General features: G+C 38.4%; 1 protein-coding gene across 2 annotated transcripts in view; it reads left to right on the top strand.

Moving 5' to 3' along the window:
* Window positions 1-26,705, top strand: part of EPSTI1 (epithelial stromal interaction 1) — a 100,534-nt gene extending 73,829 nt beyond the window's left edge. Inside the window, exons 8-10 of one of the 2 annotated variants that reach the window (XM_029210244.1) lie at window positions 14,128-14,201; window positions 19,186-19,285; window positions 26,166-26,705. In XM_029210244.1, the coding sequence (XP_029066077.1) occupies window positions 14,128-14,201; window positions 19,186-19,285; window positions 26,166-26,174 (183 nt within the window). In that variant the 3' untranslated portion in view covers window positions 26,175-26,705. Of the gene's footprint in view, window positions 1-14,127; window positions 14,202-19,185; window positions 20,203-26,165 lie in introns of those variants that run through there. The other variant, XM_029210243.1, reaches the window with a different exon arrangement.
* Window positions 26,706-26,954: the final 249 nt, after the last annotated feature.

Below are 26,954 nucleotides of genomic sequence, written 5' to 3'. Positions count from 1 at the left end.
CGGCCTGCGGACTCTCAACCACTGAACCACCAGGGAAGCCCTGCTGGAAGATTTTTAATCACAGTCTCAATTTCAGTGCTTGTGAATGGTCTGTTTATACTTTGTATTTCTTCCTGGCTTTGTCTCAGAAGGCTGTGCTTTTCTAAGAATTTGTCCATTCCTTCCAGGTTGTCCACTTTATTGGCATATAGTTACTTGTAGTAATCTCGCATGATCCTTTGTATTTCTGCAGTGTCAGTTACTTCTCCTTTTTCATTTCTCATTCTATTGATTTGAGCCTTCTCCCTTTTTTTCTTGATGAGTCTGGCTAATGGGTTATCAATTTTGTTTTCTCTGTGTTTTTCTCTTTTTTTTTGTGGTACGCGGGCCTCTCACTGTTGTGGCCTCTCCCGTTGCGGAGCACAGGCTCCAGACGCGCAGGCTCAATGGCCATGGCTCCCAGGCCCAGCCGCTCCGCGGCATGTGGGATCCTCCCAGACCGGGGTACGAACCTGTGTCCCCTGCATCGGCAGGCGGACTCTCAACCATTGCACCACCAGGGAAGCCCTCCCTTTTTTTCTTGATGAGTCTGGCTAATGGTTTATCAATTTTGTTTATCTTCTCAAAGAACCAGCTTTTAGTATTATTGATCTTTGCTACCGTTTCCTTCATTTCATTTTCATTTACTTCTGATCGGATCTTTATGATTTCTTTCCTTCTGCTAACTTTGGGTTTTTTTTTTTTTTTTTGTTCTTTCTCTAATTGCTTTCGGTGTAAGGTTAGGTTGTTTGAGATGTTTCTTGTTTCTTTAGGTAGGATTGCATCGCTATAAGCTTCCCTCTTAGAACTGCTTTTACTGCATCCCATAGGGTTTGGGTCGTCGTGTTTTCATTGTCATTTGTTTCTAGGTATTTTTTATTTCTTCTTTGATTTCTTCAGTGATCTCTTGGTTATTTAGTAGCGTATTGCTTGGCCTCCATGTGTTTGTACTTTTTACAGTTTTTTTCCTGTAATTGATATCTAGTCTCATAGAGTTGTGGTCGGAAAAGTTACTTGACACGATTTCAATTTTCTTAAATTTAACAAGGCTTGATTTGTGACCCAAGATATGGTCTATCCTGGAGAACGTTCCATGAGCATTTGAGAAGAAAGTGTATTCTGTTGTTTTTGGATGGAATGTCCTATAAATATCAATTAAGTGCATCTTGTTTAATGTGTCATTTGAAGCTTGTGTTTCCTGTGTTTTTTTCATTTTGGATGATATGTCCATTGGCGAAAGTTGGGTGTTAAAGTCCCTTACTACGCTTGTGTTACTATCGATTTCCCCTTCTATGGCTGTTAGCATCTGCCTTATGTATTGAGGTGGTCCCGTGTTGGGTACATAAATATTTACAATTTTTCTATCTTCTTCTTGGATTGATCCGTTGTTCATTATGTAATGTCCCTGTTTGTCTCTTGTAATAGTCTTTATTTTAAAGTCTATTTTGTCTGATATGAGAATTGCTACTCAAGCTTTTTTTTTTTTTTTTTTTTTTTGCGGTATGCGGGCCTCTCACTGTTGAGGCCTCTCCCGTTGTGAAGCACAGGCTCCGGATGTGCAGGCTCAGTGGCCATGGCTCACAGGCCCAGCTGCTCCGCGGCATGTGGGATCTTCCGGGACCGGGACATGAACCCGCGTCCCCTGCATCGGCAGGCAGACTCTCAACCACTGCGCCACCAGGGAAGCCCCCAGCTTTCTTTTGATTTCCATTTGTATGGAATATCTTTTTCCATCCCCTCACTTTCCGTCTGTATGTGTCCCTAGGTCTGAAGTGGGTAGACAGCATATGTATGGGTCTTGTTTATGTATCCATTCAGCCAGTCTATGTCTTTTGGTTGGTGCTTTTAATCCATTTACATTTAAGGTCATTATCCATATGTATGTTCCTATTACCATTTTCTTAATTGCTTCGGGTTTGTTTTTGTAGGTCTTTTCCTTCTCTTGTGTTTCTTGCCTAGAGAAGTTCCTTTAGCATTTGTTGTAAAGCTGGTTTGGTGATGCTGAATTCTCTTAGCTTTTGCTTGTCTGTAAAGGTTTTAATATCTCTGTATAATCTGAATGAGATCCTTTCTGGGTAAGGTAATCTTGGTTGTTGGTTCTTCCCTTTCATCACTTTAAATATGTCCTGCCACTCCCTTCTGGCTTGCAGAGTTTCTGCTGAAAGTTCAGCTGTTAACCTTATGGGGATTCCCGTGTATGTTATTTGTTGCTTCTCCCTTGCTGCTTTTAACATTTTTTCTTTGTATTTAATTTTTGATAGTTTGATTAATATGTGTCTCAGTGTGTGTCTCTTTGGGTTTATCCTTACGGAACTCTCTGCGCTTCCTGGAATTGACTATTTACTTTTCCACGTTGGGGAAGTTTTTGACTATAACTCTTCAAATATATTCTCAGACCCTTTCTTTTTGTCTTCTTCTTCTGGGACCCCTATAATTTGAATGTTGGTGTGTTTAATGTTGTTCCAGAGGTCTCTGAGACTGTCCTCAATTCTTTTCATTCTTTTTTGTTTTTTTTAATTCTGCTGGAATTTATTTCCACCCTTTTATCTTCCAGGTCACTTATCCATTCTTCTGCCTCAGTTATTCTGTTATTGATTCCTTCTAGGGTATTTTTAATTTCAGTTATTGTGTTGTTCATCACTGTTTGTTTGCTTTTTAGTTCTTCTAGATCCTCATTAAATGTTTCTTATATTTTCTCCATTATGTTTCTGAGATTTGGATCATCTTTACTATCATTACTCTGAATTCTTTTTCAGGTAGCTTGTCTATTCGTCTTCATTTATTTGGTCTTGTAGGTTTTTACCTTGCTTCTTCTTCTGTAATGTATCATTTTGTCGTTTCATTTTTTTTTTCTTTTGATCGGTGATGCGGTATGCCTGTCTTTCTGGTTGTTTGGCCTGAGACGTCTAGCATTGGAGTTTTCAGGCAGTTGGATAGAGCTGGGTCTTGGTGCTGAGATGAGGACCTCCGGGAAGCCTCACTCTGGTGGATATTCCATGATTTCTGAGGTTCTCTGTTAGTCCAGCAATTTGGACTTGGAGCTCCCACCACAGGATCTTGGGCCCGACCTCAGGCCTGGGAACCAAGATCCTGCAAGCTTCATGGCATGGTAAAAAAAATAATAATAATAAGGAAGAAAGAAAGAAAAAAGGAGCAGTACAATATCAAAGAATTAAAATACAAAATAAAATTAGAAAGATAAAAAATATATTAGGAAAAATAAAACTATAATCGAAACAACTGCAACAAGGTAAAATAAAACCACAACAGAAAAAAGAAAAAAAAAAAACGGGGGAGGAAAAACATGCCAGAAGGAGAGCACAATAACAAAGTATAAAGAATTAAATAAAATTAGAGAAGTAAAAGATTTATTAGGAAAAATAAAAATATAAAAGAATCAACAACAATGAATCAACAAGGTAAAACAGAACCCCAATGTAAAAGAGGGAATAAAAAAAAAAGAAGCCTTGGCTTGGTGTGGAGTTTAGCTGGGGTGGAACTTAGGCAGGGGTGCGGTTTAGGGTGGGGTGGGACCTAGGTAGGTGGGGCGTGACGTTTTAGCAGGGGGCAGGGCCTAGTCGGGGTTATATTGAAGCATGGGGCAGGGCCTCTGCTTAGGACCTGCACGAAAGGGGAAAGGCCAGATGTCAAAAGGAGGGCCTCTGGAGTGTGGAGTTCCGGAGTTTGGAGGTAGGGCACTGAGTGAGGTTGTGTGGGTGGGGTTTAGCCCCAGCGCATTTGAGGGGGTCTCAGAGGGGGTCTCCAATTGTAGAGGTGGGGCCCTGGGTGGGGGTGTAGGGGTGGGGCTTGGGCTCTGTGGGGCAGGAGGGTGGCTCTGAGCGCAGAGGATTAGGCCTGGGTGCCCAACAGTCTTCCCGGTGACTAATGGATAGGGAAAGCACTGCCCCCATTCCCTTCTGTTCCTTCACGCCCCTCCCCTACCATGTCCCCCAGGGTCTCCCCCGTCACTGCTGGATCCCTAACCATGGGTGGGTCCCTCTGGGTGCAGGAACTCCTCCTCTCCCCCCAACCACCCCTCAGAGGTGTTGGTCCTGGAGGTCCGGCCTTTACTTTTGCTCCCCCTTCCTTCCCTCCCACTCCCTCAGGATCCATGCAGCTGGAGGAGGCATAGGTGGGCAGAGGATCAGGCCCAGGATCTCAGCAGGTTCCTGGGGGCCCAAATGGACAGTGGAAACCTGGCCACACTCCCTTTTGATCTTCTGCCCTCCCAATGGTTCCCCAATTTGCCCCTTAGGGCGTGGGATGCTTTTCCCTCCCCCAGCCGCCCCTCAGGGCCACCAGTCCCATCCCACCTCCACTTCTCCTCCCCCTTCACCCCCCCCATGCCCCACATCCTACCCGGTTGCTGGGGGTTCCTCCCATCCCCTTAGATGTCCATGGTCCCCCACTGGTGCCTGGTAGGTGCCCTAGTTGTGAGGAGATGCGAATACTGCATCCTCCTAGTACGCCATCTTGACTCTGCCCCTCCTACATAATTTACTTTTTAACTACATTTTCTTTCATGCTTTCTGTTTTTTATTTTCTTGACTCTGAATTTTCTGTTCCATTTATTTATTTTTCCTCTTTTCTCTCCTCTCCTTTACTCCCCATCATAAGAAATTTCACAGTGTTTTTAATTTTGTATGACCTTTGGTTGGCCTATTTAAGCTCAAAATATAAATCTCACTCCAGTTCAGGGAAATTTCTATTTTCCTTTCACATTTCTTCCCCTGTATTGTCTCTTCTGTCCATTTCTGGGTTATGTATCAACTGGCTTTCGGAAATTCTATATCTGTTCTCTATCTCTCTTAGTTGTTTTTCTTATACTTCCTGTCTCTTTGGCCTTTTCCGTTGCATTCTGAAAGAAACCTTGAGCTAGATCATCCTGTTCACTGCGTTACTTCATGAGTGTCCATTCTGCTTACTTGGCACATGCATCAAATCTGTTTATTTACCAAGGTTGCTGACTTACTTTTTCATAGCCACGTTTTATAAGTGCAGTAGTCTTTCTGATCTCTTCATTGATGGTAATTATACAACCATTAAAATTTTCTATTTACTATTTTAGCAGTACTTTTTTTCCTTTCCATTTTAAGTTTTATCTCGTGTAGTTTTCTTTCTCGAATGTTTGGTGATTCTTGGTTATCTCCTCATGTTTCTTTGGGCACATGGCCAAGTGAGATATACAGGAGCCTGTCTTCTGCGTGTGGCAGCCTCTTGTTCTCCTAAAGTTAGCAGGTACTGGGACATTGTCCTGTTTCTCTGAGCTCAGACACCCTTCCTCCATTCACTGTTACCCAAGGGGCCGTGTCAGTGCTTGCTGCTATGTACACAAGCATGGGAGGGGAAGAGCCCACTGCCAAGCTCATCTCAGTGTAGTTCTCCAACTGGTCATCTTCATGAATGCCTCCCAGATCTCCTTCAGAAACACAGCTAACTCAGCCCTGGTTTATCCTGCATGCTTGTTTCTCCGTATAGTTTATTTTGTCTCCTTTCTACCTTCTAGGAATTCAAAAATTTTTTTCTGATAGGCTGAGTGCACTTACTGATTTTGCATGGTTATTGATTTTATATAGTCATTTGGAAAGTAAAAACAAACCAAAAAATGAGAACGTACTTAAATTATTCAATGACAGAGAAAATTATCATAGAATACACTAGAAATAGTGGTGAGAGCACTTTATGGGGAATGCATTCAAAGCTGTACCCTGAGATGCTCTACTCAGAGAAAGAAAAATCATAACTTTAAATCCAATCAGTACTCAAAACAGAAATGAATTAAGTATCCAGCCTAAGAATTTAGAACAAGAACAATAAACTATACTGAAGGAAGTAAATAAGAACAGAGATTAATAACAAAACTTCAAGAAACAGCTGTTATAAAAATCCAACAGCTTGTTCTTTGATAAGGTCAACAAAATGAACAGATCTCTGGTAAGTCTAATGAAGAAAAGATTACACAACTGCATTTCTACTGTTTCTACACAACAGTAGAAATGAGTGGCTAGAACCACAGTTTTAGAAAAGATTAAGTTTATATTACTATATAATAGTATGCTAATGAATATGTGGATTAAGTGAATGGTTTTATGAGAAAATGTAAAACTCTAAAATGATTCAAAGAATTAAAATAAAGACAAATGAAGATGTGAGTGATTTCTAAAATTTTCTGAGAATTACTTCTCCCTAACAAGCTAAACTTGGATAATTTTCCAGGCAAGTTCATCAGAATTTTCAAGAAACAGATTGTTTTTCTATGTTCTATGAATTGTTTCAGAGAAAGGAAAAAGATTAAATAATTTAGAATTAATATTATTTAACTATCATCCCCATGATGTCACAACCTCGTAAAGGGAGAAGACACACAAACACACACACACACACACACATACACACCCAGAGATTTATAGATATTAACATCTGAAAGAAAATTCTAGCCTAATGGGATTTTTTTTTCTCTTAAATAATTTACCAAGACATAGTAAGGTTTTTTCTTGGAGTGCAAAGATGACTAGCTATATATTATAACTTTTTATATCATATCACTGCAGATATGATAGGTCGTGAGAGAAAAAGAATTTGACTACCTCTGTAGTTGTAAAAAATGGGCATTGGTAAGTTAAAATCTATCAATTAAAAAAACATAGTGAGCTAGAAATAAAATTTTTTCTCTTAAGATACATATAGTCTTCCAAAGCAATAACCAACATTAATGTCTGTGGTAAAATATTAGAACAGTGAACAACATAAGGGTATTTGCAACCCCTACCACTAACCAGTGTTGTTCTGCAAATTCTAATTTAGTGCTTCTCGATGTTATTTGATGAAAAACTCTTTGTAGTGAAGGGGAAAAAACCTTCAGTTTTGCATGGAACAAGGTTTGGGACTTGTTTCAGTCAACTTGATAAGACAAAAATAAAAAAAGGAGTTTGTCTAATTATTGGAAATAAATAATTTATAGATGACAGCAATCTGCCCGTACAACCCAAGAGAATCAACTGAAAAATACTTAGAACAAATAGAGTTGGTTATAAAACATTTATATAAGAATCAACAACTTCCTCAAATATTAGCAAAAAATTAATTAGAAAATAGGGGATAAAAAGATCTCATCAAAAAGCAACTATGGGGACTTCCCTGGTGTCACAGAGGTTAAGAATCCACCTGCCAATGCAGGGGACACAGCTTCGAGCCCTGGTTCGGGAAGATCCCACATGCCACGGAGCAACTAAGCCCGCGCGCCACAACTACTGAGCCCGTGCACCACATCTGCTGAAGCCCGCATACTTAGAGCCTGTGCTCCGCAACAAGGGAAACCACTGCAATGAGAAACCCATGCGCCACAACTAGGGAAAGCCCATACACAGCAATGAAGACCCAATGCAGCCAAAAGTAAAATAAACAAATAAATAAAATTAAATAAAAAAAGATTTAAAAAGCAACCATGTAAAAAATTGCTCAATCCCTAAAAAAACCGAACCCCCCAAAACCCCCCAAACCTAACCCCCCCCCAGAAAACCTGAGAACTTTCCTGTGATCCATTAAAGTAAATTTGAATAAAGTAGAGATGGCTGATACCCCTTAGTGGTAAAATCAATACTGTAATAACTACAGTTCTATCCAAATTAATTAGTGAGTTAAATGGAATTCCAATAAATATCTCAATGGAATTTGATGTAGGTTGAAAAACTATATCTACACTTCAACTGGGAGAATAAGCACAAAATTAAACAAGAAGTTTATAAAAATATGGATAATAATTTGTATGTTTGCTGGGGCAAGGAGGGCTTACACTATTAGCTATTAAAAAACATTACAGACTCCCTTGTACTGCTGCTGGTAAAAGGGGAACTGAAGGGCTATCTGACGATACCAAATTCTAAAGAGTTTCCTAAATATAAAAGTATTAGATCTAAAAGGTATACATCTATTCTGAGGAAATAATCAGAGATGCACACAAGCTGTTTATGTAAGAGTGTTTATTTTAAAAATCATCTTAATGGAAAATTTGAAACAATTTGTTCAGCAGTAGAGGATTTGAAGATTTTGAAGTTTGGAATACAATGCATCAATTACTACTGTGTTTTAATGACGTAGGAATATGCTCACCTACGTGAAACTGAAAAAAGGCAAGATTATAAAATAGAGTCTGGGTGAGTTTAGAAGCCTACGTCTTCTTCTTATGGTACTTTGTGTGTGGATTACTTCGTGTCTCTAAACCTTATCTGTTATGGATGATAGTGATGTTATTTACCTCATGACATTGTTTCTAAGATTACGTGAGAGAGAGCACGTGGAGAGTTTATCCTATTGCCTGGCATGTGGAAGCCTGTAAGTGTGACTCGAGGTGTCGATAAGCAGTTATAATTTCTGTATGTATGTAAATCAAGAAATGAAGGAAATATACTGACATGTTAAAGGAGCTTATCTCTGGGTGGAGGGTTTTAATGAGTGATTATTATGTTTTCCTTCATAGTTTTTGTATTTTCTACATTTTTGACAATGTATAAGTAAATTTTATAAGAAAAAAATTTTTTAAGTTAGAAAGAAATTTAGTTTCTTAAAAAATTTCTTAAGTTAGAAGAAATTTAATAGGAAGTATTTATGGGTGGGAGATAGAGAGCTGTGTGATTCAATGACTATTGTAGCTGAAAGTCTACAATAGTAGACTTTTCAGAAAGCTGAAAGTTTCTTTATATTAAAATGATAGAATTAACAATAACTAGTAAGAAAGGAGTACACATTATTAATGCTATTTTTTCACTCTCCTACTTTACCCATGAGTATTTACTTCCTTGGATTTGGTTGGTCTCCTCTTGATATTTTGAGGTCATTTCCACTTTTTCCCATAGCCAAGGACATCTTTGTTCTTCTGGGCAAAGTTACTACTGTGGGGAGCCACAGAACCAAGACTCCTCTAAGCTGTCCCCGGCCCCAAACTCTTCTCCTGTTTTAAAAATCATTCAAAGTAGGGGTTCTTGAACTTCATGGCATTAACTCTCCTGCTTCTACTATGCTTTTCTTCTTGTTGAGTTGAGAGAACACTCTCTCCTGGGAGAAGTATGTCCTGCCCGTGTGATGGCACTTTCATGTTTACATAAAGCAGTCAAGCTGAACCATGTCAGAACACGTCCCACCGGAATTCAAACATGATTTTAAAATGACCCTATCCTAGTCTCCAGTTACTACAGCCTTGCTTTGGAACATGCCTTTAAACTCATCAGCTTTCTCAAGCATCCAGCCTTGAACACACCTGTTTGTTGTATAGTTGAGCCTTTGGTAAACTGCAACACAGAGAAGTGATTTCTATAACCTCTAGCAGGAGATGGTGACCCTTTTCCTTCTTGCTGTTAGCTTGGGCCCCCAGCACTGATCCCTGGCAGCCCTTCCTCCAGTGAGAGCAATCCTGGCAGGGTGGGCACAGAAATTGGCACCGTTTGCAGTGTTGTCCTCATTGACCAGTGTTTGCAGGAGGTTCTGCTCTTGGCATCTCCAAGATGATATTTTGTTTTTCCTAGTACTTAAGTACCTTCTCTGTATGGAGCTCTGTCTGAATGCAGGGAGATGAGCAGAGCAGTGAGAAGACACACACTCTTTCCCCTGGGAGCCTTCATGGATGCACTTAAAACGTCGAACATTCAGGAACATTTATTCCTTGTCTCTCATTTGCATCCCTTCCTTCGTATTCCTGTGTCATGTTGCTTGAACTTGTATTCAGTAATGCATCTTTTTGTTTTGTATCACAGTTGTTTCTGGGTCTGTCTCTCTCATTATACTGTGATTTCCTTCAGGTTGGAGCTGGGTCTTCCTTGCTTCTGTACCTTCAGCCTGAATCCAGGTGTCTGGAAAACGGTTGGTGCTTCACAAATTTGTGTTGAGTGAGATAAGATTTGACCGTGTCTCAGATGCTGTGCGTCATGTCCCTCTGGCTTAGAGTGTTTTGATTTTCTTAATGTCCAAAGCTCAGTCCCTGGAACAGGAATGACTTATTTTGTATCTATCCAACGAGGTATTGCACTTATGTGTGAGAACCGCATCAATGAACCAGGAATACGCTTATAAAGCACGCAGATGCAGCTGCAGTGGCTGTCAGTTCAGCAGAACAAATTAATTAGTTGAAATAACCCTTTGCGGCACCAAAGGAAAACCAGCCTCTCCCTAGTAAATATGGTTTGCTGCTTATAGAATAATAATCCTGAGTGCAGTGGAGCTAGAGCCCCCGCTTCTGCCACCTGGAGCAGTGGTCTTGCATGATGATGCCTCATCGGTTCCCTTACCCTTCCCTCCTGCTCTGTTTTCTCCTCTCCCCTGTCCTTGCCTCTGTAACAGGATGCTGCGTGCTATTCTCTTCCCGTCCTCTTTACTTCTTCCCTGAGAGTCCTTGGCTTCATGAGGTAGTATTTTGCTCTTTTACATTTTTACATATTAAAAACTGTATATCCACTGGGATTTTTAAATAAAGGAAAGCATAAAGAAACAGAAATGGTCTCCCACACAGATAAACCTTCTTGATGGTTTGAGGACGTAATATATTTGCATGGTTCAAAAATTAAAAAAAACCCACTACTTATATTAAAGTTTCCTTCCTCTGCCTATCTACTCGCTATGCTTTTATCTCCAGTGATAGTTATAGTTAGCATTTTAGTATGTGGTTTACCATAAAAATGTCTAAAATATGATGTACACCAGCATATGAGTTAAAATGGATGTATGTGTATCTTTTCTATTTACATGGAAGAGTCCCCCACAAAACTGCTGTAAACTGACTTTTATTATTTAATGTGTCTTAGAGATCTCGCCACAGGCACCCCCCTCAGTCTATCTAATTCTCTGTAACTGCTGCAGAGTACTCTGTTGTGTGGACGGTCTGCCTTCCTGGGCCAGGTCCTTCTTAATGTGCATTAAGACTTTCTCCTGAACTTTTACTGTTTCAATAATACAAGTATGCCCCTCCTTTTTTTTTTTTTGCCTCTCCTTTTATACATATCTCTGAACACTTCTGCAAAGGATGTGTACATTTTACATATCAATGTTTATTGCTCTCCAAAAACTAAATTAGTTTTTATTAACTTCGACACTCCACCAAAGTGCTGGGATGTACCTGATTCTCTATCAGACTTTTCTAGTTTCTCTCGCTGTGATAGAAGAAAAATTTTATCTCATTGTTTTGATTTATATTTCTTTGACTTTGTGTGAAGATGATGACTATTTTTAATTTACAGGCAGTCTGTAGTTTACCTGCCAACTTCCTCCTCCTATCCTTGGCCTTTTTCTGTTTGGTGGTTGTGTTTTCCTTGTTGGTTTATATATATATAAATATATATAGTCTTTATATATAAGGTCTTCAGCTACCTCCTCAGGCCTTCCCTGAGACTCCATCTAAAATAGGAACTGAGCCACTGAGCCTCACGACAGTGTGTTTAATCCTCTGCATAGGATTACGGGCGGGTATTTTTCTCACCTATTCTTGGGCTTCCTTTTTTCCAGAATATAAACTCTTAAGGAGCAAGGATCTCGTCTATCTTGTTCATTATCATTTCTCCATCATGTAGATCCAAGCCTGCCTCATAATAAGCACTCAGATATTGTTGAATGACTGAATAAAAGAATAATTGAATTAGCCTATGTATGTCATAAACATTTTTTTAAGTTTTTTTTTCCCCAATTGAAGCTTTGAATTTTCATACAGCCAAATTTATTAATCCTTTTCCTTTATGATTTCTGGACCTTCCTCATTCCAAGTTTATAAATAAACTTACCCATGCCTCCTTTGGAAACTTCTGTGGTTCCATCTTTTAGATTCAAATCCTAGGGCTCTATAAAATTTATTTTGATATAAAAATAAAGGATCTTGTCCTAATTTTCTCACAGTAGTTGGCTAGTCCATCATCATTCATTGAACTATCTCTCCTGCAAGGGTTTAGCACAAAAACTTATGGTAAACTGTGTTTCCATGTAGTAAGTCTTTACCTGGACTCAATCAGATTGTTTAAATTACTGTAGTTTCATGATATGTTTTAATATTTGGGGAAGCTGGTTCTCCCTCATTTCTTTTTTTTTTTTTTTTCGGTACGCGGGCCTCTCACTGTTGTGGCCTCTCCCGTTGCGGAGCACAGGCTCCGGACGCGCAGGCTCAGCGGCCATGGCTCACGGGCCCAGCCGCTCCACGGCATGTGGGATCTTCCCGGACCCGGGCACGAACCCGTGTCCCCTGCATCGGCAGGCGGACTCTCAACCACTGCGCCACCAGGGAAGCCCACGAAATGTTTTTTAAAAAGGTACAATAAGCCAGTATGTAGAACAAAAGAACAGGCCAGGAGGCTGGAGCAAAAAAAACAAACAAACCAGGATATCAGCACAATTTCAAGCTGGAAAGTAGAGCAGGAAAAGGCAGAACTCATTTTCAAGAAGTGGTAACACTGAAGTTGAAGCAGTCCCGATACAAGTGTGGAATTGGAGGCAGCTGGTATCACTGAGGGCTAGGGTTGAAAGAAGGATGACTTGGAAATCTAACTCAGGAATGGTAAGACCCCTAGGACCCTTCCCCCACCTCACTGAAAGTTTAAAAAAAAAAAGTAGTAAGGATGAGGGATGAGGATGGTTGCGTACCAGGAAGGGAAGCTGGAATTGGGATGGACGTAGTAATAGAGATATAAATCTTCTCCATGGTAGGAAGCCAAAAAAAATACTATTTTTTTTTAAATTAAGAAATAGGATATTCATGCTTTGAAGGAGATAAATGACAGATGAAACCACACACAAAAATTGAACATGATTGTGTGGGTGAGGGAGAGGACTGGAGCTTCTTTTATTTTAATATAAGCCTAGTATAAGTAGTACTGTTGCTTGGTAGACTTTTAAACTATGTTCATATAGCGACAAAAATTAAAATGAAAGACTTTATGCCATTGTAGAGAATGAGTCTCTAGCACAAGGCTTGGCATCTAGGTATTTAATAAGTACTTGTGAAGTGGCTAAATGAATATTATTCAGTTATTTAGAAAATTCTCCAATTTTACCCTTGTCATTGGTGCTAGGTAGAAATTAGAATTAAATAATGTGCTTTAGGGATTAATGAGTAGCATATTTGGATTATCATAGTATAAGAAACCAGTCTTTTTATTCTGGAGACTATAGAATATTGGAAGGCCTTTGAATATAGTTAAAAGAATAAAATGTCAATCTGAACTTTGAATTTATTTTATACTTTTCATCATGGAAGTTTGGGGGTTAAAAAAATACATGTGTTCATATGTGTTTATCAAGAGGTGACAATATTTTCTCTCTCAGAAAACCTCTTTGACTTAGGCACTAACTTATGACATGGGCCTGATAACTTCCCTCTGCTTTTTTCTGTCTTTGACATGAGGTTATAACTTGGTCTGCCTCAAGATGTACGCAGTTGAGTATTGAGAATCTCTGGCACCTAGTTCTTTGGTTTAATACTGTAAACACAGTAACTGAGTGTGGAAGTTGTTGCCTCTTCCAAGAATATAATCAGAATGTCAGAAACTAGAGATTTAGTTTTAGTAACATGATCTCCTATTTGAAGCAAAGTATCCTCTTCAGGGAGTCCAAAGTTCTGCTAGTATATGAAGTAACCAGTCAATGATAGGTGAGTATTATTCTCCAGAATGGAAGGTGTTTTTGGAATTGCTCTACAGAATCAAGTCCAATATATATTTGTAAGTAGCCATGAATTTGTTGGGAAAAAGAAGCTTTTTTTAGAGAAATTACCAAGAAATAGTATTGTGTAACATTCGTTAAGGAACTAATTTGTTTTGTTTTTCTTTGGAAGACACAGGTGAGTTTGGCTCACATTGTGTTTTCCTCTGTGTTACGTTGTACTGAATGGTCTAATATCTTGAACATGCACATTGGCTTTTTAATCTCACAAGTTTACACTCACAGAGTTATTATTTGACTAAGGCACAATTATTTTTGCTACCTGGTTATGTAAGAAAATAATTTCACATGGAAATGGTACTCAAGTAAAAGTTTCAAAAATGAAATATTGTACCAGCTAAGGTCAAATACTTAATTGATTTGGGTGTCTTCTGTACAACCATGTTAATTGAAAACCATATTTTAAAATTTCATTGTTCCTAGAGTGAATTAATGGAATTTAAACGAGAGCAAGAGGAGGAAGAAAGAGCCAAAATCCACCAGGCTGAACACAGGAGGTATTAATGGCAAAAAAATGAGCATCCTTGGTTAAAACACTACCTATAAAGTTTTTTCAATGTTTTGGGGAAACACTAAAGTAACATTGAATACAGTTTTGGAATGTATATTACCTTTTAATCTTTATATTATTGGGGTGTGGTATGTGTGAGGATGCCAGCTGCTATGCGTGCACACACACACATACACGTACAATATCCAATTCTTCTGAACTGGTGGCATAAATTGACACTAGAAAGTGAAATCAGTTCTCAAGCTATATGTTTATTTAGGTCATACTTAATTTTCCCTCCATGGAACAAAGCATATTAATCCTTTGATATGATGCTTTACCATTTGTAGACTACTTTAGAATGATTGAACTAGTACAGATGGCAAGATACTTATACTTGAATATAAAAGCTCAGACAAGAACTACCATTAAAATTGTTTTATGTTGACTAATATATTAGGGAAAAAATCTTAAAATAGAACCAGTAAGTAATGTTTAATAGTGGAAATAGTCTCTATCTTATTTCTAATGTCAGGCAGTAAGAGTACCCAGAATATCATGTTGATGTTGGACCAGTGCTAATAACTACCATAGATATCATTATTCTAGATTTTCCTAGGGAGCAGCTGGGTTATTTGAGTTTACTGCAGTGTGATTGTCTCAGGAGAAGAATTTAATGTAAAGGCTTTTATGATTTAAAGGAGCTGTGGATGTGTACTCATATTATTTTGACTGGATTTTTCTGCTTCTATAGCCCAGTCAGAACAGTTTTAAAATATCAAATGTGAATTTATGTGTTCTTCTCTGGTTATAAGGAAACATAAAAACTCTGATACACTGGTTAGACTATTTTGTTGGCTAAAGCGGAACCGTTACTGCTACCTATTTTATAATAAAGTAGGTCATGAATTAGTTTAGTCTTTTACTTTTTTTTCTCTTTAAAAGTCTTCCTATTAAAAAACCTGATATTGTATTTCTATAACACTGGTTAGTAGTAGCCAGTTATTTCTCTGAATTTCTGAGAATTGGATTATAAAGCTTTAAGCATTTTAAAGATAGTGGTATGTCACATTAATAGGTCCCATTGCTAAGAAATTAATCTTCAATGGACACCCAATAAAAATGCGGTATTTGATTAGAGGTGGAAAAGATTACTTTTTTTGTTACAGGAACCTTGACCCTCATTCTTTATTTCCTTATTGCTGAATACCTAAATATTGGTGGCACTATTTATTTCCTACATCTCCTATTCTTTCTATTGATTCTAGTTAAATGTAGATCCAAATTTAATCCAATAGGAAATCTCTCTGGATAATAAACTCAGTAATCAGTTCTGAAACAACTGATCAAGTCTTTAAACATATTTTATGCTCTCTATCAGCTTTTGATAAAAGCTTATGTTTGTATTGTCCTTTGGAGTTTATAGTGAGCTTTTCTATGTTATATGAAAATACTCGTTCAGTTGTCTCTTAATGCATAAAATAGCTGTGTCCATTCCTGCTGAGGGCAACAATACAGACTATGTAGTTTGAGCATACGGGACATAAGTTAGGTTTTCTCCAGGGACATAATTTTATTGGAGACAAAAAGACAATGTGTTTCCTACTGTTTGGAAGTTCACATAGCAGAAAGTGCAGCCCTGAGTTTTATAATAGAAAGCTTGTAGATTCCTAATAAGCTTTACAATGAATCCCATAAGATTGAACCTGATTGCACCTGAACCTGACCCAGTGTAACTTTTTGAGTAAGAGAAGAAAGTTGAAGCTCCACTGGGAAAAGACAGAGCACCGTGGTCAAGGACTTGAAAGGATCTGGGCCACAAGCTGGAAACTGGAATGAACTGAACTGATTTATTGAAACTTGAACCATCCTTGAACAATAATTTTTATCCTTAGAAGAAAATTCAGAGCACTAGCTTGACAGCAATGAAATGTATGTATTTTCTAACACTAGTAAACAAAAATATAAACTGGTACCTTTTTCCCCCTATTTGAATTTGTTACTGAGTCCAAGCTCGTACTTCTCGTCCCATGACAGGCCAATAAATCAGAGACGAGGTGGTGGGGCAAGGAATAGCGACTTTATTCGGAAACCGGCAAACTGAGAAGATGGTGGACTCGTGTCCCAGAGAACCATCTTGCCTGAGTTAGAATTCAGGCTTCTTTTATACTAAAAAGGGAGGGAGTAAAGTCAGACATTTCCTGGTTCCCGTCAGCCTCCAGAGGGGATGTGTTAATTTCTTCCTCCCTGCAGTCATTCACAGGTGGGCCTGGTCAGGATGCTTTCTGTGAGCTAAACAGGTATTTTACCTCATTATCTGAGAGGAAGGGTTCTCAAAAATGGGCCACTCTGTATAATTTAAGCTTATTGGCAACATCCCTTTAGTGATTAACTTGTAGTAGAATACAAAAGATTCTTCCCTATTACAAATTCTTGATAGAAATTGAAAAGGGTAATCTATTTACCACCCATGATCTCTAGTTGACCCACTCTGCTGTCCTCTTAGTAACATGCTTAAAAGTGAATCACATCACCTTGTGTGCCTCACAAGTTATCCATCTTCAAAGTGTTTGAGTGACTTGAGTGCAGTGGACAGTGAACTACATTCACTACCATGGGAAATTTCACAATGCAGCTGCAGTCACAGAAGCAGGCCGAGGTGGGGACCATGCACCTGGACAATTCATTCATTCACCTCTTACGTATCAGGGCACACTCTGTGAAGCCTTTGTTCTAGGCACTGGGAATAGGCGTAAACAAGGCAGAGAAGGTCCCTGACTGCATGGAATTTACAGTCTGGAGGAAAGAAACAGAAGTCAACAATTTAACGGCGAGATTATTTCAGACAGTGATACACACCAGGAGGACCACGACACAGAGTGATGTTAAGAGAGAGATTGGAGAAGACGATAGTTCCTCAATGAAGAGGTGACATCCAAAAACAAGAGCTGGTCACATAGAGATGGGGGGGCGCAAATCATGCAATGGAATGCCCCCTCTTATCAAGCACAGGAACAAAAGCAAAGGCCCTAAGTCAGGAATGAGCTTGGTCTTTCTGAGTCCCAAATGATTTGAATATAGATGGTGAGGAAGAGAATAATACAACATGAGGTAAGAAAGGTAGGCAGGAAATAGAAGATTCTGTAAGCCAATGATTTTATTCTAAGACTAATAGGAGTCATGGGAGGGTTTTAAACAAAATTCCGGAAGGCACGATCCCTTTTATAGTAAGGTGGTTGTATGGAGAACAGATTGCAGAGGGCAGGAGTGGAGGCAGAAGCAAGATGAGAGACGACAGGGATTTGTACTAGAATGGTGGTCATCAAAAGAAATGGGTGATTTAGGATGTGTCTAGTGGGTGGAGCCAACAAGAATTCTAGTGGATTGGATGTGGGGTGTGATGGGGGGGATATTGAGGGAAAGCCCATCTTTGTTACTGACAAAAAGACTGGATAAAAACAGCCCCAGGCGTATGGACCATCCAGCATACCATCGGTTGTGTAGTTTTAGGGGGATCAAGGTCAGTTCTGTCTTCCTTAATATTCAAGTCTCCAGCTCAAGTATCTTACTTCGACCTGCATGCTGAGAGGTCTAGAAAAGGTGACTTAAACATTCAGTTCTGCAGTGAACCAGGCTGACCAGAATATGGCACCTGGGTAGATTTTATGGTGAGAGATTAAAAAAAGTCTTCTGATAACTAAGATGTGACCACTGCCAGACGCGGCTTGGAGTTGAGGAGAAAACAGCAACCCCATAAGCCAGAGACTAACGTGGGTCAACATGCAGTTGGCATTTTAGCTGGCACACTGAGCAAGACCGCTAGGCAAACCCCCAGCCTCTGACTTTGCCACTCAGCAGTCATTATCCTCAAAGTTCCCAAATCTCCCACAGTCGCTGACTTACAGCCACCCACCATGACCACATTCGCTAAACTTCATGACTAAAAAGGAGGCTAACTTGACTGGGTCCTGCCTAGCCTCCCTTCCACAAGCATGGATTGAGTGGTTGCTGTGCTCCAGGCACTCTGTTTCTGCTGAGAAGCTTATGGTCTTCATGACACTGTTCCTCAATAACCCGTTCACATCATAGGGTACCTGTTACAATGCTATTTCTCCAGCCACCATGTCCCTGACTCTACTCAGCCATACATGGGCAACTCAGAGCATGGTGTGGCCTTTTTCTTTTTTAACTTCAAAAAGTGTAAGATATAACACACAGAAAGTCCATGAAATGAATATTTAGGATGATTAATTATAAAATGGACATCCAGGTAACCAGCTCCAGGAATAGAATATAACCATCATCCTATAGGTAACCTTATCCTGACCCTTATGATAATCACTTCCTGCCTTTATCGTTTTACCTCCTATATGTTAAACTTAATTTCTGAAATTGGTTGCTGCAAGTATGTCCAAACATCAGGGAAAAATGTACCCCTCCCTTCTTTTGAAAGTTTGGGCTTCCTTCTTCTGATATTTCCCTTTTCCCACACTCTCTTCCTATTTTCCTTCTACTTTTCACTAATGGGATTTACCTTAGCAAGACTGGCAATGGGGTACAGGATATATGGGAGGGACATGTCTTGTAAAAACAACACCACAGAGCTATGTTTGGTTTCTCTTTATGTTTTAGTTCTTGCTGAAGCTTCCATCTTTCCTCAGCTTCTGGGGTTCACTCCTGGCATGGCCCTGAGGGGTGTGGTTGCTTGGGTGACCAAGGCTCTTGTAGAACTGGTAGAGGTGGGTAAGTGAAACTCTGAAGTTAAGAATTTATGCCCCTTTTGGTCTGAGCCAAGACTGGCACCGGCTCCACCAAAGGACTGTTCACAGCATGTCATATGGTTAACCTGAAAAGAAGTGTCTGTAGATTTCTTCTGAGCTGAATGGGGGCAGCAGTCCCCACAGTCAGTTCAGACAGCACATTAGGTTCTCAGAAATCTCTCAGCCCTGCAGCAAGCTTTCCACTTACACACATTTTTCATTGTTTTAAAGGGTAAATAATGCTTTTCTGGACCGACTCCAAGGTGAAAGTCAACGAGGTGGCCTCCAGCACTTTGGAGGCTATTGGAATATGAATAGTGGTAACAGCTGGGTGAGTTTTATTTTTATTTTTTCTAAAAAAATCTTTCAAAGTTGAAGAATAAAAACAATGAGAGTTTTAAAAATACGTTGTGGCCTTCTCCCCAGATACTATTTTTTTTGGCGTGCTATTCAGCTGTGTGATGGGCAGTCAGCCAGGGTGATTACTGTAAATTCCACAATAGCTTCTGAGAGATGGAGAAGGTCCTGATTTCAGCTCCAGTCAATGCCAATCACAATAAAAAATGACACCTGCCCTTTGTTTGCTGTGTGATTGCCTGGACTGCAAGGCTTTTTAAAAAGTCACCCTTTGCCCAGACCTAAAACAAAAACAAATGAACATTTTTTTTCAGGAAGATTTTCAGTGACATATGGTTATAAAAATAGTAAGCATTCTCCTGTAATATATTCTTTCAGTGAAACTAGCACGTCAAAGAAACCAGCATTTAATTTTTCACTACAAAATGATTTTTAAAAACCCCTACAGCAAAATGCACTTTTTGAAAATGAAATGTTCTTACAGATTTCCGTGAAGAAAACCTTGCAACTGTGTTGTAATATGTGTGTAATGTGTTTTGTGTGCACAATATATTATTGAAACAGCACCAAAGCTTTGGAATGTATGGGATTGTGGGGTTTGCAATGTGTACAGAATCAAAACTAACTACAGTGGGTTTTACAATTTAATTGAAGCCCAAGTGTATATGTACCTACTCAAAAAAAAAAAGAATGGATAGAAACCTTTAAACTGGTAAAATACAACAAAGTAATCAAATGCTTGCTGACCTGGAAACTCTAGAGGAGATCACCCCTTAACAAATACCTGATGGACAAAAGATCATTTTTGAGAAGACAATCTGTTAGAAATCTTATATACATGTCTCCTTGGAATGCATCTAGTGGTTAAAATTTATGGATAGATTTCAAAAATGTATATATATATTGAAGATAATTAAGTGTAGACAAATTTGTAGAGAATGCACAGTGGATGTGTCTATTTATAAGGTATGCTCATGTGTATCACTATGGCATTCAGAATAGGGACAATGTACAAGAGAGAAAAAAGAATCAAAACACAGTGTCTTTGCATCTTGTGTGAAATTGACATATTACTGACTTATAAGAATACACGAGTAAGAGTCATGTGGAAAATAGGGCATTGTGAATTTAAGACTATCCAAGTTTATAGAATTTATAAGTTGTGAAATGTGATTGAAACTCAGCTTTTGGACAGGACTTGGAAACTTGCTGTATATTTTCTCCTCTACTTAATAATTCCTCCACCACCACCACCACCAATTTAGAAGGTACATATACATAGAAAAATACCTGGGATTGAAGGGAAGATGATGGGAGAGAGTAAATGAAGACTGCATGGGCTGCTGTTAGGAGAATGAGGATATGGGAGTCTGGCTCACCACTGACTATTGGTAGGTCTTAGGTAAGTGAGCTGTGAATCTCCACTTAGGTTCCTCACAGATAAAAAGGGAGGAACATTGCTTTCTCGCGATGTGATGTGAGTGAGAATGATTGAAGATTCCTTAGTAAGATAGGCATATCCAAGTCCAAAGTGTATATTGGCTTCTCCCTTGCGTGAAAGAAGCAGTGACACAAAGGTAAGAACTTGCGCAGTCTCCCATCTCCACCTCACTTACCTACACACATCTCTTCCTCTATGTCTGCTTTTCCTTATGGACCAGATTCTATCTCCTCCACCTACTGGGGGACTTTGTTCTAACAATGTTCTTCTCTCTCTCCTGAACTGTCAGCTGTCATCTTGACTAGAAAATTCCCATCAGCAGAAAACTTAAATAAATATACATTATGTATTGAAGCCCCTTTCCCTTTTGCTACCGTCCTGTTTCTTTGTTTCCCTTTAGAGAAAAACTTTGAGGTATCTATCCTGTCTCCAATTTCTTTCCTCCCTTTTCTGTTAAACCCAGTCTAATCGGAATTTAGACCATATCTGTCTAACCACCGTGTTCTTCTCATGGTTACTGACATTGTCTACATTACAAAATCAAATGGTTATTTCTCAATTTTCATCTTTTGACCGATCAGCATCATTTGTCATGGTGAATCACTGCCTCCTCTTTGAACCTCTTTTTTACTTGGCTTCTGGGACACTGTACTCTCCTGGGTTTCCACCTATTTCAGTGGCCACTCCTTTCTGTTCTCCTTTGCTGAATCCCCTGTATCTTTCTGTCCTCTTAACAGTGGAGTGCCTCAGGGATCCACCTTGGACCATCTTCTTTACATTCATTTAATACCTTCATGGCCTCATTCATTCTCATGAAATTAAATACCAATATGCTCTGTACTCCCAAATTTCAATTTCCAGCCTAGACCTCTTCCTCTAGACTTGCAGATCCATTTGTCTACCCAACATCCCTACTTGCATGTCTAATAGACATTTCAACCTTAATATGTCTAAAACTTCACCTTTGATCCTCTTTACCCCAATGCTCTATCTGCACTTTTTCCTGTTTGCATAACAGTACAACCCATCTCTCACATCCTCACAGCTGACCCATCATCAAATCTTCTTGACTCTTCCTTCAGAATAGATCCCAACCTCCATCACTGCTCAACTCAATTCTTGAAATAGTCTCCTCGATGGTTTCCTTGCTTCCACACTTACCCACCTAGAGTCTGTTCTCAATATGAGACTGAAAAATAAGTCAGACCCAGTCACTCCTCTGCTCAAAGCCCTCCAATGGCTCTGATAACTCTCCAAATGTTTGGAGTAAAAGCCAAAGTCCTTAGAGTAAAAGCCAAAGGATTTCTATTTACTAACCCTTACAGGGGCTCCATGATCTAGACCCCACTCTACTCCTCTGGCACTCTCCTCCTACTGCCCTTCATCCTCATTCCTCCCAGCCATGCCAGCTTTCTGGCTGTTCTTCGAAAACTTAAGAACTGGCTGCTCCCTCTGTACTCTTCTCCAAAGTGTCCAAATGATTTGTTCTCTTTCAAGTATTTTCTTGCGTTCCAAGAATTCCTTGGCCATTCATTTAATGCTGCCACCTGTGCCCTTACCCCAGGCTCTTGTCATTCTCTTTGCAGTCTCCATTTCTTTATTCAGTAGCACTCTGCAACTTCTAGCCTAATTTTCTAACATCATTTTCTTAGATGTTTTGTTGACTAATTACTCTTATTCTCTCCCTGTGGTAATTTATGTTCCATCTTCCATCAGAGCAGGGCCCTTTGACTGTTTTGTTCACTGATATATCCCAAGCATAACACAGTGACTGGAACTTACCACAAGCACAGGGAAACATGTGGTTGTGGCTGAGGTCACCAAAATGACAGAGATTTAGAACCAAATGATTTGTTATAATAAAATGATTAGATACTGAATTTAAAATAACTATATATAAAACATTTGATGGAATAGATATTGGATTTGAAACGATGAGCAAAAACAAGAGATACAGACAACCAGGAAGATTTCAAAGAGAGCAAAACAGAACTTCTAGGAATAAAAAAATACAATCTTTGAAATTAAAGCACCCAATGAATTTATAACAAAAAGAATACAAATTAAGAATTAAACCAAAATATCATTTTTCATCTATTATTTGGCAAAGCACAAGAGACTGACAACATACTCTGTTGGCAAGATGGGGGAAACAGTTTCTTTCACACTTTGTCGGTGGGAATTCAAAATGATTTAAACCATATCTAGATTAGTTACTGTCTTCCCATAAAATAAAAACCAGGCCTACACATATTACAGAAAAGTTTTACTAAATGTTCAAGAAACAGATTATTCCAAATGTCTAGAATGTTTTCCAGATAAATGAAAAGGAGGGAGTATTCTTCCAAAGGATTAAGCAGGTGAATGTAACTATGAATCAAAATCAAAGACTATATAGAAAATAAATTATAGCCAGTCTCACTCATAAACATAGATTAAAAAAATCACAACAAAATTTTGACAGATTCAATTATGAATTTCTTAAAAAAAGCATAGTATATCCTTATCAAATTATATTCATCCCAGAAATACAAGCTTGGCTTATCACAAATAAACAAAAAAAAACCCAAAAAATCTCCGAGATAATTTACCTCATAAATTATAGGAGAAACACCATATGATCATCTCAATAGATACAGAGAAAGCACTTGATAAGTTTCAATACTCATTTGCAGTAAAAACTTCTAGCAAACTAGGAATAGAAAAGAAATTTCTTTAGCTAATACAGGGATCAAAGTTCTATAATAAAAACACATCAAAAGCTTTTCTTTTGAATCAGATATAAGCATTGAAAAGGAAAATATTTATAAATCACAGATGATACAATTATCTACTGAGAAAATCCAAAAGAATTTATATTAAAATTATTAGAATAAACAAGGGCCTAGCCATGTTGGTAGATAGAGGATCAATATATAAGAACTAAGTTTGTCTCTACGCGTAGAGAATCAACAAAAAAACCTAATAAAAGGGTAAAACCAGAGATGTATATTACCTTTAAAATACATATACAATTTTATAGAAAGACATTAAGGAATAAATAAATGGTGTTTTACCTTGTTAATGGATATGAATGAGGTCTCAAATAATCCGTTGATTTAGTTAAATTCTAATCAGAGCAAAGAACCAAGAATAGCCAATTCACTCCTAAAAATATAGAAGTACATATGGGACTTAATAAAATATTTAATATGGTATAGAATTGGCACAGGCAGACCCAACTATTTCTAGAATTTTGTTGTATGACAAAAGGTAGAGCCCATCATAAGGGGAAAATGGACTCTTCAACAAATGCTGTTGGGACAATTGAGTACCCACATGAAATCATTAAAAAAATCAATTCCAGGTAGAGTAAAGCTTATAAATAGAAAGGAAGACTTTTTAAATTCTAGAAGAAAATAGACTATTTATAAAATTGAGCTAGGGAGGATTTCATAAGACCCAAGGTATAAACTAAAAAGAAATGATAAATATACATTAAAATAAAACATCTGTTCATCAAAGGACACCATACAAAAATAAGAAAAGTTATAAACTAAACTTTTAGTGTGGATATGTTTTATAAATAATAAGTGGACAAGAGGTTAGTATACAGAATATATTTAGAATGTGGCATTTGTTTAGAAGTTGGTAGATGACAATTAAGCTCCTACAAGGAATGAGAGAGGAGGGCTCACAGATGGGGCTTGGAGGATATGCTGGAATCAGTAAAAAGCCAAAGACACAGAAAGAAAGGAGGAAGGCAGAAAATATGATAAAACTATGATGAAAGCCAAAGAAAAACTTGTTTCTTGAAACATCATATGGACACTTAAGTAGTAGGCCTTTGATCAGCATATTTTGGGTAGAAAAATTAGACCGATCTTTATTTTTAAAGCTTTTTCTAATTTAAATCACATTCTTCTCAGGTTACTTAATACATATTTGTTATTTGATTATTTATTTATAATTTTTATTTTTTAAAAATTTTATTGGAGTATAGTTGATTTACAACGTTGTGTTAGTTTCAGGTATACGGCAAAATGATTCAGTTATACATGTATTCATTCTTATTCAGATTCTTTTCTCATATAGATTATCACAGAATATTGAGTAGAGTTCCCTGTGTTATACAGTAGGTCCTTGTTGGTTATCTATCTTATATATAGTAGTGTGTGTTAATCCCATGCTCCTGATTTATCCCTTTCCCTCCCTCTGGTAACCATAAATTTGTTTTAGATATCTGTAAGTCGGCTTCTGTCTTGTAAGTAAGTTCATTTGTATCATTTTTAAAAAATTAGATTCCATATATGAGTGATATCATATGATATTTGTCTTTGTCTGACTTACTTCACTTAGCATGATAATCTCTAGGTCCATCCATGTTGCTGCAAATGGCATTATTTCATTCTTTTTTATGGCTGAGTAATATTCCATTGTATATAGGTACCACATCTTCTTCATCCATTCCTCTGTCGATGGACACTTAGGTTGCTTCCGTGTCTTGGCTATTGTACATAGTGCTGCTATGAACTTTAGGGTGTGTGTATCTTTTCTAATTGGAGTTTTCTCTGGATATATGCCCAGGAGTGGGATTGCTGGATCATATGTAATTCTATTTTTAGTTTTTTAAGGATGCTCTATACTGTTCTCCATAGTACCATATTCTTTGATAATTTAAAATTGCTTTTATATTAAAAATTTGTTTTTGGTCTTCTAGAGTCCTTTATTACTTTTCATGATGCATCTAGGGTAGGATGTTTAAAGAATCACTTCAAACGATCCCTTCTCTGATACCAGTAGGTGAGACCCTTCGAGATGCTGTGGCAACGTTGACTCCAGTGTCTTCAAAGGCGGTTAAGCATTTGCCATGACCCATGAGGCAACCTGAAATTTTAGTTTCCCAGAATGTTAGAGCACCAGTAGTCTGAATCCCAGGTGTACCTTGGCCCAGCAGTCTGGGAGGCCTGATGGAGATGTCATGACTGTTTGCACATAGTGGGGGGTGGGGACTCATTTAAGTCTGTCTCCTTTCCTCCACGTCCCCTTAGAAGTCACCTTCCTGCTGTATAATACAGTGTGCCTCTACTCCACACAGTTCCATTTAAATTGCTCTGCCCCGTACTACATTTGCCCTGTCCTTGCTGTAACTATGGAGGTGGGTGACAATATTTGTGAACACTATTAGTTGTGACCCGTGTTAGCTTATCTCTCAGAACACAGCTGATGAGCTGTCATTCAATAAGCCATTACATTGTTGACAGAGACCATTTTGTGACTCAAAATGGAACTTGAAAATTAAATCATTTCACTGGGACTTGAAATCATTAAAAAAATAGTCAGGTAGAGTGTTTTTTGGAGGAACTTCATTTTGGATTTACAAAGGCTTTGAATTTTGTTGCTGGTACTAATTTTTGTTTTCTTTTTCTTCCAGGATATATGAGAAATATTTGCTTACAACTGGCCTTTGTCAACTGACCTTGAAAAACCACCCGAGATGTTTTTCCTTCTTGCAGTTTTGTTCAGCCTCACTGTTTTTACCTTGACTTCAACTGCCCACCCACTCAGCTGAGCAGCTGGGGATGACTGGTTTCTCCCTGTCGTTATTTATGCATGTTTGTAGGAGCTGATTACTGAACTCATATTTAATCTCTACTGCCAGTGAAATGCTGCATTATTTTTCTAATTGGTTTCACCTCGTATTGGAAGTATAATTATAGACGTGTTAGTAAGATAGAAAAGGAGGGAATCATTTGATGCTTTCAGGTTAGTGAGAGCTGTGGGTGCTGCATGCCTGTCTCTCTAAACAGCTAATTCTTATCTAATTCTCAGATCAGGTTTGGGGAAGCTTTGGCACCTTTAGATTTGAATCCCTACTTTCTTAATTCAGGGCACAAATGTGAGCAAAAGAAAAAAATAAATCTTTTATATGCTTTTAAACAAATTTATAAATAAAATTTGAACTGCTTCTGTATAAATGGCTTTTGGTTTTTAATGAAAAGCTCTTGAGGGGTCTCATTCTTATATTCTCCTCTACAGTCCATAGAGATCAAATGTAGTACTATAATCACTATTGGAGTTGGCTTTGGTCTTGACTGACTTACTAATACTGTTCTTCTGGTTTTTCAGAGTGGGATAGTTCATTTCCTGAAAGGCCGTGAAAAAAATCGGCTAGACACAGATACCACGTGTGGTTTGTAGGTATTTTGGAAACTTGTCTTTG

Source organism: Monodon monoceros, unplaced genomic scaffold, assembly GCF_005190385.1.
Source record: "Monodon monoceros isolate NGI ecotype Baffin Bay Population unplaced genomic scaffold, NGI_Narwhal_1 Super_Scaffold_8, whole genome shotgun sequence".
Lineage (NCBI taxonomy): Eukaryota > Metazoa > Chordata > Mammalia > Artiodactyla > Monodontidae > Monodon > Monodon monoceros.
This window is presented reverse-complemented; position numbering and strand designations above follow the sequence as displayed.